At 39.9% G+C, this 13,027-nt stretch overlaps 2 protein-coding genes across 3 annotated transcripts in view; both read left to right on the forward strand.

Annotated features, from left to right (window-relative positions):
- Window positions 1-1,326, forward strand: part of LOC131430922 (protein tweety-2) — a 209,021-nt gene extending 207,695 nt beyond the window's left edge. Inside the window, exons 6-8 of one of the 2 annotated variants that reach the window (XM_058596205.1) lie at window positions 4-401; window positions 476-748; window positions 1,154-1,326. In XM_058596205.1, the coding sequence (XP_058452188.1) occupies window positions 4-401; window positions 476-748; window positions 1,154-1,283 (801 nt within the window). In that variant the 3' untranslated portion in view covers window positions 1,284-1,326. The remainder of the gene's footprint in view (window positions 1-3; window positions 402-475; window positions 749-1,153) is intronic. The other variant, XM_058596206.1, reaches the window with a different exon arrangement.
- Window positions 1,284-12,588, forward strand: LOC131427038 (putative uncharacterized protein DDB_G0271606; the record flags this gene model as incomplete). The annotated part of the gene is made up of 3 exons (XM_058589919.1): window positions 1,284-1,326; window positions 1,384-2,279; window positions 2,338-12,588. Coding segments are annotated over 3 exons (1,947 nt in total), but the record flags the coding sequence as incomplete, so codon positions are not given.
- Window positions 12,589-13,027: the final 439 nt, after the last annotated feature.

Consider the following 13,027-nt stretch of genomic DNA (forward strand, 5'->3'; position numbering starts at 1 on the left):
CAGCAAAAACTGAAAGATGTTCAGTACACCTACTGCAGCTCGGTCGGCACCAATCGCTACGTTCTACGGCTGAACGAATCCAAAGACTACGTCGACCGGGCCAAGGAATCACTGGAGACGGTAACGCGTATTGCCATCGATCTGTATCCGCGTTTCGAGATGAGCTCGAAAATCAATCGCCTGAATGGGGAACTGGACGACAGCAAGCGGCAGTTGATTGCACTGTCGGCCATGGCTGACCGGCGAACCGTCATGGAACACTATGCCAACGCTACCCGGGGCCTATGCGAAGGTGGCCTACTGGGACTAACGCTAATGCTGCTGGCCAGCCTGGTGTCGGCGGCCATCCTCAGCCTACTGGTGTGCGTCGATTCGCACACTTGGATTTATTTAACGAAAAAGTAAGCGGAATGACACTCGCTGGGTCACAGTAAACCGATTAATGTTATTTTTTGTTTGTTTGATTGTTTTATAGACGACCCTACGAGGACAAATCGGAAACGACACCGTTATTCCCGGCCAGCGTAGCGACGGCCTCGCCGGCTGCCCCGATCAATCCGGGAACGATGACGGTGAATCGTACGTTGCTGCACGCACAGGCGGCCACGACCAATGGCAGTACCGGGGGGCTGATACCGAGCAGTGGCCGCAATGGAACCACACACGGATTGCGCGGGTTGGTGGCATCCTACAGTGGCGATGAGTCACCGCCACCAGATTATAATGTTGTGGTGCATGATAACAACAGGCATGGCTTTTTTCGTTATTATTTTATTTTTCTATCCCCAACTAGTCGCTACGGAAGCGACATTGTTTGTTTTAATTGTATTTTATTCCGTGCCTAAAAATACTGTCGGATCGGATCGAGATGGTATACTCTGTCTTTCTGTAAGGTATTTCGTGACAAACTGGTGCACTTTGTATGGTTTGCAATTTATCTAGGATTAAATTACCTTCATTTTAGCTTATACATTTTGTTAAAAACAATCCTTGATTTCTTTTTTCAAGTTGTTAGTTAGTAACAATTAATTGCTCAAATTGAACATGCGCCAACAACGGTCAAGATGTCACATTCAAAATTCTATTGCACATTGTTTTTTTGTTATTTGAAATCTGTACTGATTCGATTCTAACTTCCCCTCACAAAACGCAGAGCATCCGGGCATCACACGTTGGGCCGCCTTCCGTCGCAGCACCAGAACAACCTGAGCGGGCCGAACAACGGGAAATACGCTACGCTTAGTAAACAGTGTAAAACGCTCGAATCGAGCGATTTCTACTGAGAATCGCCTGCCTGCAATCAGTCTGCAGGCAGCAATAAGTTAGGTGAGTTCGGAGCTCCCACCACTCCTCAACCGTATAACGCGAACAGTTCGCTTGCAGATAAAAAACTGACAGCATCTACCACGACTCTCTCGGACAAGGATCCTCGAGACATCAGTAATAACGGCTTCAACCGGTTTGATCCGAAGTACGTCAGCATCGGTCCAAAGGCGGTCCGGTCCGTGGGGAACCAAATGACGGCCAACGTGAACAAGTGTGCTACCTTGCGGCACGGAGGTCGCTACGGAGGTTCTCTGACGGCTGGAGTAGGGGCAGGAGGACGCGGCACTAGCCCAAGTCCTCTGCTGAAAAACGTCCAACAGCCCGTAGTTGCCCAAAGCAATGCACACTTCAAACATCCTCAACAGCAGCATACCCTACTTCAGGACAAACCGGATCGCCAAGCATCGAATCAGCAAAAGCTGAACATTTCTACCGTTTCCAAAGACTACAATCAATCGTACTCCTGTGCTACTCTACCGTACAAGAAACCCAGTGGTTTCTCCGAACCGGTCACCACATCAATACTGAAGAAGGAAAGTAATCTGGACATCAAACATCATCCCACAGTCTACAGCATCGATACGTCCTACCATCAGCAGCAGGCTGCTCAACCAACGCAACAGCATCATCGCTCGCTGTCTAGCACAAACCAGTTGTACCACGAAACAGGAGCTGGATCGGCATTTGCTAGTCCACCGCCTTCATCCGCATCTACGGCTACTACCAGAAGCAACGTGTCCATCATCAATCAACCACTGCCAGAGATTCCGACCTCTGCACAAAGCATAAAGAACAACCAACAGCCACTTTGCGCTGCCACGCTCAACCAGTACCGTTCGCTACAGCGCCCCAATAAACAGAGCGGCCTGAGCCTTAAGGAATCGTCTCCTCAACCGCAGCCACAACATCATGCTCCAACTCAAATACAGCAGAAACCGTCAATACCGCCCAAGGTAAGTTAATCAGATTTGCTTCTTTGGTGAACTTTGCTAATGCCATAACTTCCCGCAGGTCACTCCACCGATGCTTCCTCCGAAGAATCGCCATAAAGACGACGCCATGTATCAGTCGCGGACTGCATCGGTCTCATCCTCCAGTAGACCTCAGCAACCATTACCTCAACCTCCCTCGCATCAGTCGTCCTCATCCTCGCTACAATCCTACGGTCTCGGTAGTGCTGCTGTTGGTGGTGGTCACCTGACTAAGGCGAACTTCAATGCCATTCAACAACAGTTACAAAACCAACTTCACTTCAAGCAGTATCATCAACTTACCCAGCAACCCTGGCAACGCGAGCAACTGACCACTCACAACACATCTTACCAACAACAACAACAACAACAACAACCGCACAGCTATTCTGGTCATGAACGTGGATACGAACTAAAGTCCAGCCGAAACCGATCTTACTCCGGCGGTAGTGAACGTGAACAAATGCAACAGCAACAGCAACAGCAGCAGCAGCAGCATCATCAACAACAACAACAGCAAAAGTCTAGCAATATTGAAAAGCAAAAGCAAAGCTATCAGACACTGCCAAAGAACCATCATCACTATCACGGTCAAGCAGCCAACACGACCTCGTTCAGTACTCAAACTTCTGGGCAGCATCAGCAGCAGCAGGCGGTGCCACACCATCATCACTACCCGTCACCACAGCAACAACAACAACAGCAGCAGCAGCAGCAACAATCGCACCACCATCAGTCACAGCAGGCTGTGACTCAGCAGCAGCAGCAAACACCGCAACCGAAAAGTATTTTGAGTAAATCACGGTCCAACGAGACGCGGGAACGAGAGCGTGAACGGGAACAACGGGATCGCGAACGGGACCGAGATCGTGATCGGGATCGAGACCGGGAGCGCGAACGGAGTGCGCACCGAGGCCACAGCAGCAGCCACGAGTACCATCACGAGGCACGCTCCGAGAGCAGCAAGAATCCGAACGTTTACTACCGATCGCTACAGCGCGGTGGACTACAGGCCAACAATGATCTCTACTCGGTGACGGAATTGTGAGAAAGGTTTGACTTTTAAGTTTGTTTCTAGATGTGGTTTGGTTTTTTCTTTCGGGAACTTGTCGGATGGACCTGGTGGATGTTTGGAAAGCGTACCCGGAATTGTTCAATTCTCCGCAGTATCCGCATCGGTTCTGACGTTTCTGTTGTATTGAAATAATTTGTTCCATAACTTCTATGAACAGGTTCTTTAACCCCATAGCTATTCAGTCACTTGAATGAACTTTTGTTTTGGGATGGTTCAGTTCAGTAAACGACCATCTAGTAAATAAACTATTATCGAAACACTTCTATACTTGAAAACAAATTCTCACTATACGACAACGCCTAACCGTGGCAATGCTTTTGAAACATCAAACGTCCACCGCGAACAAGTTATCCATCGTTATGAGGTTCTTTTTACAAGCTGCCCTCCATTTGAAATTGGCAATGAGATTACCAACATCATCGCACAACAAACATGAACGAATTACTACCCGTCGATGAATGCCTTCTCGATAAGTTTCACCTACTGTTCATTACTTCGATTACTTATAATCTCGATTGCCAGACAGCAAGACAAGTACAGCAAAGAGAATAAACGGAAACAATACGTAACCAAACGAAACTAGCACACACACACATACATACACGCAAACTAACAAACCACGAACGGATCGTTACAGATCCTGGCATGCACCGGCGTAGTAGCAGAGTTTGTAAATATATATACAGATGGAGCACTGTTTCTGCCTGACAGAACGCAGTGCATTTTAGCTCAAAACAAAACACACTTTTCACGATTTGAATAAATAACAGACGGGGGGAAAAAATAACTGACGCTGTAACTCGCAGGGGCGCTGCACGCCCCAGTAGCGATTGTTGTTAATGTTACTGATAATCTTCATAGTATAGACAAGAAAGCAAAAAAGTAAAACAAAAAAAAAACAGAAAACAATACGAAAACAAGTGTATTAAGATAGGAATTAGTCAATCTGAAAGTAAAAGCTCAACACATTTCTATCGATCCAATCAATTCATACAACTGAACGGACGGATTCACACTAATAGCAATTGAAAATAATGCAAATTGATCAAAGTTGTAATGTTAGAGATGTCAACGTGTGGTAGGATTTTTCACAGTAACCGGAAAACCCGAACAACCCCCAAATTCCCAAAACAAGCCAAAATCAAACAATCATTCGATGACATTCATCTGTTGTAGCACGGTTAAGCATTCATTCCATCGATTCGCTAGCGTCAAGAGAAAACCAAGTCCAACGTTGTTGAAAACCATAACACCATTTAGGAACACGAAATTAACAATTCATCTAGAAAATGATATAGAAATAAACATACTTTTGCTTCGAGTTGGTTTCCTAGGCTGAGTTGGTTTTTAGTTGGTGAAATTATGCAATTAGAGGGAAAGAGTTTTAGTGTGTAGACCGGCTACTGTGGCAAGGGTGTAGTACAGTTATTGAAAGTTGATTTCCACTTCTGGGCATTGTCATCTTCCCAATCGTACTCTGACTGTTAGGTGAAATTAATCTCAATAGAATCTGTACAAAATGATCTCATTCACGATATACTAAGAGACTGGTGATCACATCACGGAAGGATCAGGAAAGGAAAAACTTGAACAACCCCTGCCATTTCAGAATATTTTGAACAATTTTACTTTATTATCTTACATATCGAAAAAATAGAATTGTACACCGGTTGTTTTCCTAGTCATAACTTTTTAGATTTGGAATTGTGAACAACTGTTCTCGAAAATACCACCTTAATTTTTTTTTTCGACCAGACCAGAAACCTCCTATCTATACTCAACTTAAACAAAAATTATGCACGATTCTCGAGGTGAGCTGATCACATCACATTAAACGAGCAATACCTAACAGACAGTAAAAATTACTGACATTCACGCGATATGTAAATCATTAGTAATATTAAACAGACATCAGTTGAATTATAAGTTTGATTGAAATGCATCATCGAATCAAAATTAAATTGGAATGCACTGATTTTTCAATGAATAAGAATTACGACTCAGTTTTCATTTGCCAAGAACTGTAAAGCAATTTTACATTCAATTTCCTGCTACAAACATGTGCTCGAAAAAAAGATGTAAATTTACAACATATGTTTATTTGTGTAGCATTTATAAGTCTTGAGACTTTCTAGCAGACCCGTAACAAGTATTTCGTTTCGAAAGGGGGCCCAGAACAAAAATAAAACAACAAACTTCTTTATGTGTCTAATTTAGTTCCTGCGCTTTTAGTGCCTCTTTTTTTTAAAAAGCGTGAATGCAGATTCAAAAGAAATCAATCAACTAAAACGAATTTTCGAATTCGTAAAGGGAAATCTTTATTTTAACATTCTCAAATCAAACAGTCCCATATTACGGTTTCGACTTCCGGTTCCGGAGTTACAGAGTAGTTAATGTGTAAGCCTTCAATTTTAGGAGTGTGTTTTCATATGTGACTATAAAAGACAAAGCTTATAGTTGGGAAATTTTGTTGATTTCTATTCGGATTTCCGGAAGCACGGGAAAAAGCGTTCAAAAATTTCGAAATATAACTCTTCTCGTTATATCAACCAATCTCAGAAATTACAAAACAGATTCCACGAAACTTCCTTAGAGAGTTCTAAGATGATTTTCGCAAGAATGGTTTTATAGATTTCGATTAAATTTCAGCCGAAGCCGTTTTTTGCTCCAGAAAAACAAGATAATGAATGGTTACTTCGGGGTTAACCAATTTTTGTGCATTTTGTTTTGATCAAAAACCCGCTGAAGAGATATTCATTAACTTTACAGAGTGTGTTGGTTGATTAGAGCTCAGCGATTCTCGCAACGTATTAATTAAAGACGATTTAGATTTAGGAAGTCTTCGAAAAGTAAATAGGAGGAAAACCCCTTGACTTTCATATCCATTTGATCTGATTGATGTGAACATGGTGATGAAAGGTCCAAATTGCAAATTCTTATTCCAGAATACTGCGTTCTAGTGCAATGTAAACATTCTAGAGAAAATACACATCATTGAAGTTGTTTGATGAGTACCAAAACTTCTCAAGCTTTCGCAACAACAGAAACAATCTGGGTGCCGTTTTGGTAACACATGTATAATGTATAATGTTACACATTTCCATTTGTAGGCCACCTCAACCCACAAGGCTTGCGATGATGCGATATATTCTTAGAATTCACTGCAAAGAGCATTCATAAATAGCATGACAATGAGTGGTCCGAGGTGGCTCCCTTGTTTCAACTCGTGAGAAACAGAACAAGTCTTCTTTACGTTCCTCAAAACTGCTCCTATTGGTGAGTCATTTTAGTTGATAGCCATCCATATTTCCAAGGTGCGCTCCTTCATCTTTTTAGTTCTTTTGCCTCCCAAACAAATGTTTTTAATCAAAATCTTTAACCAAACTGTTTATGTATAAAAAAATAAATGAGTAATTAGTATCTAAAAGAAGTACGTGCCTGCTTTATAGTGTTTTTTTGTTTTCATTTTCTTGTATAACATTGAAAATGATAAATTTCTTAGGTTGGATTAAAAAGCTGCCCTCAAACAGCATTCGCACCTGCGTTTTACTCATCTCTAGTAGGGTGCGATACCACTCCATTATTAAGTATCTGTGACTAATCGAAAAACCAAACAATTTCGCAAGTGTGAAAGTACACTAGTGAGGTGCATCGAACCCCACTCCTAGGCGTCTGACATTACACACCGGTACTTTTTTTTTACAAAAATCTGTATTTGGCGGCAATATCAATCTGTACAATATCTATCTATAAAAATCTAAAACCAATTTAGCGATGAGACTGGTTTTGAGAGCAAAAACGAGCGACATTTAAAAATCTGAAAAGCCACCGGCAATGCCAAACCGGCTGAAACAGAACCGTTAATAACCACCCCCTCTTAGAAAAAAACGTTCAACGGTGGTCCTTCATTGGTTCAATACGTTGGGTCATTGGTCCAATGAAAGTCCAATCAATCGTTCAACGGGAGGCCAACATGGGACCTTCGTTTGCCGATTTTGAAACAGATCGTTGAGCCGAATGCCATTTTTTTCGTTCAACAAACCCGGCAGACAGAGGTCCATTGTTGAGCCATTTTTAAGGAGTTGGAGCCCCGTTGAACTAGTTTTACTGCAGAATTTCTGAAGGTTTTTCCACTTATTTGTTTAAACTAACAATACATACCTGCTCAATACTTCTACTTCACGTAGAATAACAACAAATTTTCTTTCTATGTAAAGGTAACACTTAATTTTCACACTATTTTTGCAAGAGAAAAAAACAACAACAAACCGTTCCAGCAAATTGAACGAATATTTCATGCAATATGTTGTTCAACAAGGGCTCAAAGACCAACAAAATAGAACGGCCTGCTGAGAGGGTTCTATCGAACAAAATCTACCCACTTGTAAGCGGCAGGAAGGAAGATTTCCCGATCACACTGCCAGAATTCTTGTAAGGATTTGGTAACAATGCTACAACTGTTTCCGGCAGAGAATTTCTCTCAGAGGTTATAAACGGTTGAATCAGTTCGACGTTTTCAGTGTTTTTATGATTTCATCTCCTAATTTGATTGTTTGTATCTCTGTATAGTATTACAAATAAAAACGTGCTTAATCCACCTAACAGTGAGATGGTACCTTTTTTATCAATCCGCATGTGTTTTTTACGTGAATATACTTCGGTGTTTCAGTTTTCAAGACATTATTCTAATGTCCGTCGTTTTAAGTGGCAATTTGCGATTTTAATCACTCATTACTCTGTAATGTCGAAACTGCAAATCGGATCGAATTTGAATCTAAAAGTGTAACAATCGATTAAACATTCCATGATATGTCGAAGTAACTTCCACTTTAGAGTTTACGGTAATTTAAGGTACTTCCACAGCCGGTATTCAGGAACCAGGATAACCCAAACCGATTCGTATGGCCATATGAAGAATAAATTGCAATATTTTTGAGTCCAACTTTAAAGTTTTTCGGGATTGTCATCTTCTATATCGCTTAGAATTTTAATAATTCATCCTCCTACAATTCCAAAATCGGAAGTCAGAATTGGATAAAATTGGATTTATTTTAATTTGAATTTTTGTTTTTGAAATTCGATTTGGCTGTTTTTGAGAAAACGATTGAGCTTTGAGAAATAATTCGATACTGGAACCGGAATTCGAAATTCGGTGTAGCCGAAGTCAGACAAATTCACCTGAGTAGCTGTATAGTTTACATTTGTTTCAAAATGTTTGAAAATTTTTGAGGAATCGTAGTGCGAATTAAATTTTTGGGTGCCTTCCGAAACGAAAACTGAATACAAGCAAAAATGAAATAAGTTTATTTGGTTATCGACTATCCAAATCTTCAAACCCGAGACACTTGATTAATTTATGTGAAATAGACATTTTTGTACTAATCACCCTGTATACCCGAAACCGGAAGTTGGATCTGACTGAAAAGCAAGGTGTTTAATAGAATTTTAAATAGATTTCATTTGAATCTTAGATCGGTTCAGCCATCTACGAGAAAAAAATGAGTTATACAATTTAAATTTCGTTTCACATGTCCTCCTGTAGCTCCGGAACCAGAGGTCGGAACCAAACGTAATTCAGGAACTTTGTTTGGGAGCATACGACTTTTCATATAAAACTGAGTTTGTAGAAAACGGTTGAGTCATCTCCGAGAAAATTGAGTGCAATTATTTGTCACACAAATGTGTATATGGGTGTTATGTTCTTCCAGCATTTATTGCTGTGAGTAGTTTAAATCAATATAATTATGGAATTGTTATCAACTCGAAAATGCTGCCATTATCTAGTTTATTTATGTCATATTCGAACAATATTGTTGCCAAATACGAACCGTGCTAAATTTGGTCCGAGGCAAAATATCATGCTGTACACAGTCTTTTGGGTACTTCGAAACAAATGTATGTGACAGTATAAAAATCGTGTTTTATGTTGCTCCCAAGCATTTCTTTGCCAGACAGTGCTCAAAAGTTCGACTGCTGGAATAGGGGAAAAAGTCGCTTACACAAAAATTTCGATATCTCCGTTAAAAATGGACGGATTTTAACAATCTATGGCTTGTTGGATAGGTATTACCGTGCGGAATCTAAGTCTGAAAACATATTCTGTTTTCAAGCTGAAAATTTTGACATAAAACTTCGTATAACTCAAAAAGTAAACATCCTATCTCAAAACCATTCAATAGCGTTCTGGGTGACGTGGAGACCTTTCATTTACGACTAGTTTGATCAAAATCGGTCCAGCCGTCTCTGAGATATTGACCTCTTAGTTGAAAACACACATACAGACTCACACACGGACATTTGCTCAGTTCGTCGAGCTGAATCCATTGGTGTATGACACTCGGCCCTCCGAGCCTCGGAATTTTGTTCTAAAGTTTGAGCGAATTTTATACCTATTTTTTATATTTATAAAAAAAGGTAAAACAAATCGCTCAGCAACTAAGGTGGTGGAAGTTTCTGATATGTAAACAGTATCAGAAAACGAGTTACATGTACCAGGTCTCGAATTTTTCTCGCGTCTATACGGTTAATAAAACGGCTATGGTGGAGTTCAAATGTAGCAAAGGTGGTTTTAGATTTACTGTAAACCTTGCCCAGTATTTGTTGTGCTCACACTAAATGTTTCCTCATTTTTGAAACAGAAAACATTTCACATTTTATGTTAGGCAAATCCTATTTCATAACCGATGAGGCGAAGTCAAGAACATGATGCAAATTAGGAAAACGGAAACATCATCCCACAACTGTCAGTTTTTTATCTAATTTTTAACGAAAAAACAATGGGCTGCCCTCTCCCGAATATAACGTTGTACATATAGAATTCGAAACAGTATTGAATATCCTTAGTTTGTAGTTATCTAGTTTTAACGAAACCAACGACGAAACTCGTGTTTTCTGTGTCACCGAACGTGGAAATAAAAGGCAAAGTTCGAATCACACAGCAAAACACACACTTCACACGCATACAGACTACATATAGCCCACGAGAAAAAAAAACGAGGGCGAATGTTTTTATACCAAAATTTCTAAGAATAAAGTAACAACAAAAAGTAATAATCAAACATCACCTTAATCGAACGTAGCGGGACTCACTCACTGGAACATAAACGACGGTGTTTGTTGATGTAGATGTAGATAAAGAGAAAAAAAACCGTGTTGCCAGCCAAGCATACACACATTCAAGAAACCTTATTCTATAGTTGAAAACTCGTTGAAGTTTACCTTTAAAAAAAAAAATAAACTACAAAGGAATGACTCAGTAATATGAAGACAACTGCGGAGAAAAGCTCAAAATAAAAATCGTTATGATTATTAGGTATAAGCGATTAAAACAGAAAACAGAAACAAGAGAGAATTTTAGGACTCGGGTAAAAATTTCATGTAAATTAGTAACAAACAAAAGCTAAAGGCACTTTTTTGTATAGAACTGACAGGGCTAGAGTTGATCGGAAAGCTACACTGGAATCTGCAATGATTGCATAAAATCGTAGAGAAACGGTTGTTCTTGCCGAACTCAAATCCACACACACACACTCACTCACACTAACATTCAAACAGATACATACTTTAGGGTCAATTTAATCAATGGAAGCGGGTGTACGTGAGAATGAACATGGGGTTGAAATAGGTTACTTTCGTCATCTTCGGTTATTGGTTTGTGTTGGTTGTAAATGTGTCCAGATTCGATGAATGTTTGCTTGCGTGTGATCGTAGAGGGTTTCAAATGCCCGAAAAATACATGTGTGTGTGCGATCGAAGAATATGCGCGCGAGAATCGTCAGTATTTTATCAGGGAACCTATTTTTAACCCGAAACCGCCTGTGTAGATACCTTTTTCGTGTGATGAGTGTCGCGCCTGATATCCGATAGATGGCAGAGTTGTGCAGATTAAAACGATTTTTTCTTTGTTTCCTACTTTGTTTTGCAAGTCACGCGTACTACTTTGACATTCCTGTTTTTTTTCTGTTTCGTCCGTGTCTTTTTTTCCGTTTCGTATTTAAACATTCCACAGTTTCCGGTACCATTAGCTTGCTCGCCTCAATGCTGCCACCTATCGGACCGAGCCCGAACTGTAGTCTAAATGCAGCGATGAGCGCAATATGTAAAATAGAACTTGTAATGTTTGAATATTTGATATTTAGCGGAAGTGGATCGTTTAGAGGCACGAAAAAGGCAAACAAATCAATACCAAGAGATAGTCTGAACAATTAAAACAAACATAAAAAAAATTACACTAAAATCAACCAAACTTTCGTTAAAATTGAAACTCACTGAACTAGATGAAATAAACTAAAATGAAGGATAAATTTAGGAAGTAAACGACACACACAAAAAAAAACATAAGCAAGACAACCTCTTCCGGTGTAAGCGTAGTAATTTTTAAGGTTATGATAAATAATTAAAACAAAAACGACACATTAATGAAAAAGAAAACAAAAAATAAACAAGAACCGTTAGACATTCAAAATATTTCACCTCTTTTGTAAGATTTGTAATTATTTTTAGCAATAACCGGAAAGCTCTTCAATCTGAAAGGCAGGCAGCGAAATAGGAGAGGAAGCGAGAGGGTTTAGCAGATCGAACAGTTATCGTGTTTTAAACAGACTTTGAACGGAAGCGGAGAGACATATTACTCAAGCAAAAAGGGTGCCATCGTTTTTAAACAATTAGAATAGTGAAACTAGTGTTTCGTTTCCTTTTTTTTCAAATCACATTCTTTCTTCAATTTTGTACTGAGTTCGAATTTTGTAGCGGAAACTGTTTTTCGTTGTGTCATTAGTCATTTAAGTCACACACACACACATACATTGGAGCTCAACTAGCGCTACGTGAATGGGAATGTGCGCGTGTATTCACCAAATACACGTAATCAAATTGCACAAGTTATGAGTAAACGTAAGGCAGTTCACGCTTAGCGAAAAATACTAAACTTCGTTAGAACACACTCATCCCTCATACACATTAACAAAAACATCTACTATCCGCGTAGCGTAGGAGAAATATTGAGCAAAACCAACGATAGAAGAGCGAATCTCCGATGCTCATTGCCGAGGGGTGTCACAACAGTGTTGACCCACCCGCTGAGAGTTGAGGGGCAGTGAGCACGGATTGTCACTGTAACGGAATGTAAGCCAAACTTGTATTTTATGTATTTATTTTGATGTCGATTTTTATTTTTTCTACTATTGAAAGCGAATAAATAAACGAAAGGAAAATTTAGATCGTTGGTTTGGTGTTCTGATATTTCAATATCACATGTTCCGAAAGCGATTTGCAATACCTATATCAGGTATTCCGTTACAACTAACCTCTACGGATTCTCACTGTCTTCAATCAAACATACGCATGAGTTTCAGTGTCAACCTGAATCTGAATCCCAAATTTCTCTCATTAAAGATAGATGTTTTCGTATTCCATAATCCGAATTCGAAGATTATTTGTTAACAGAGTGACAGCAAAATCAATATTTCAATAGGAACCCTCCATCAGTGTCATTCTGTAGGACTTGCAGTATTCATTGGGATTGAGAAATTCCTTAAACTGATATTCTAAACGCTCGTTATCTGTTGAATATTGTTGAGCGAATATGAACTTCAAGGATCGAACAGTACCACGAATCACGGAACTATACCGAACAAAATTTAAACACAAATAACAG

The sequence above is a fragment of the Malaya genurostris genome, chromosome 2 (genome assembly GCF_030247185.1).
Source record: "Malaya genurostris strain Urasoe2022 chromosome 2, Malgen_1.1, whole genome shotgun sequence".
In the NCBI taxonomy this organism is placed as follows: Eukaryota; Metazoa; Arthropoda; class Insecta; order Diptera; family Culicidae; genus Malaya; species Malaya genurostris.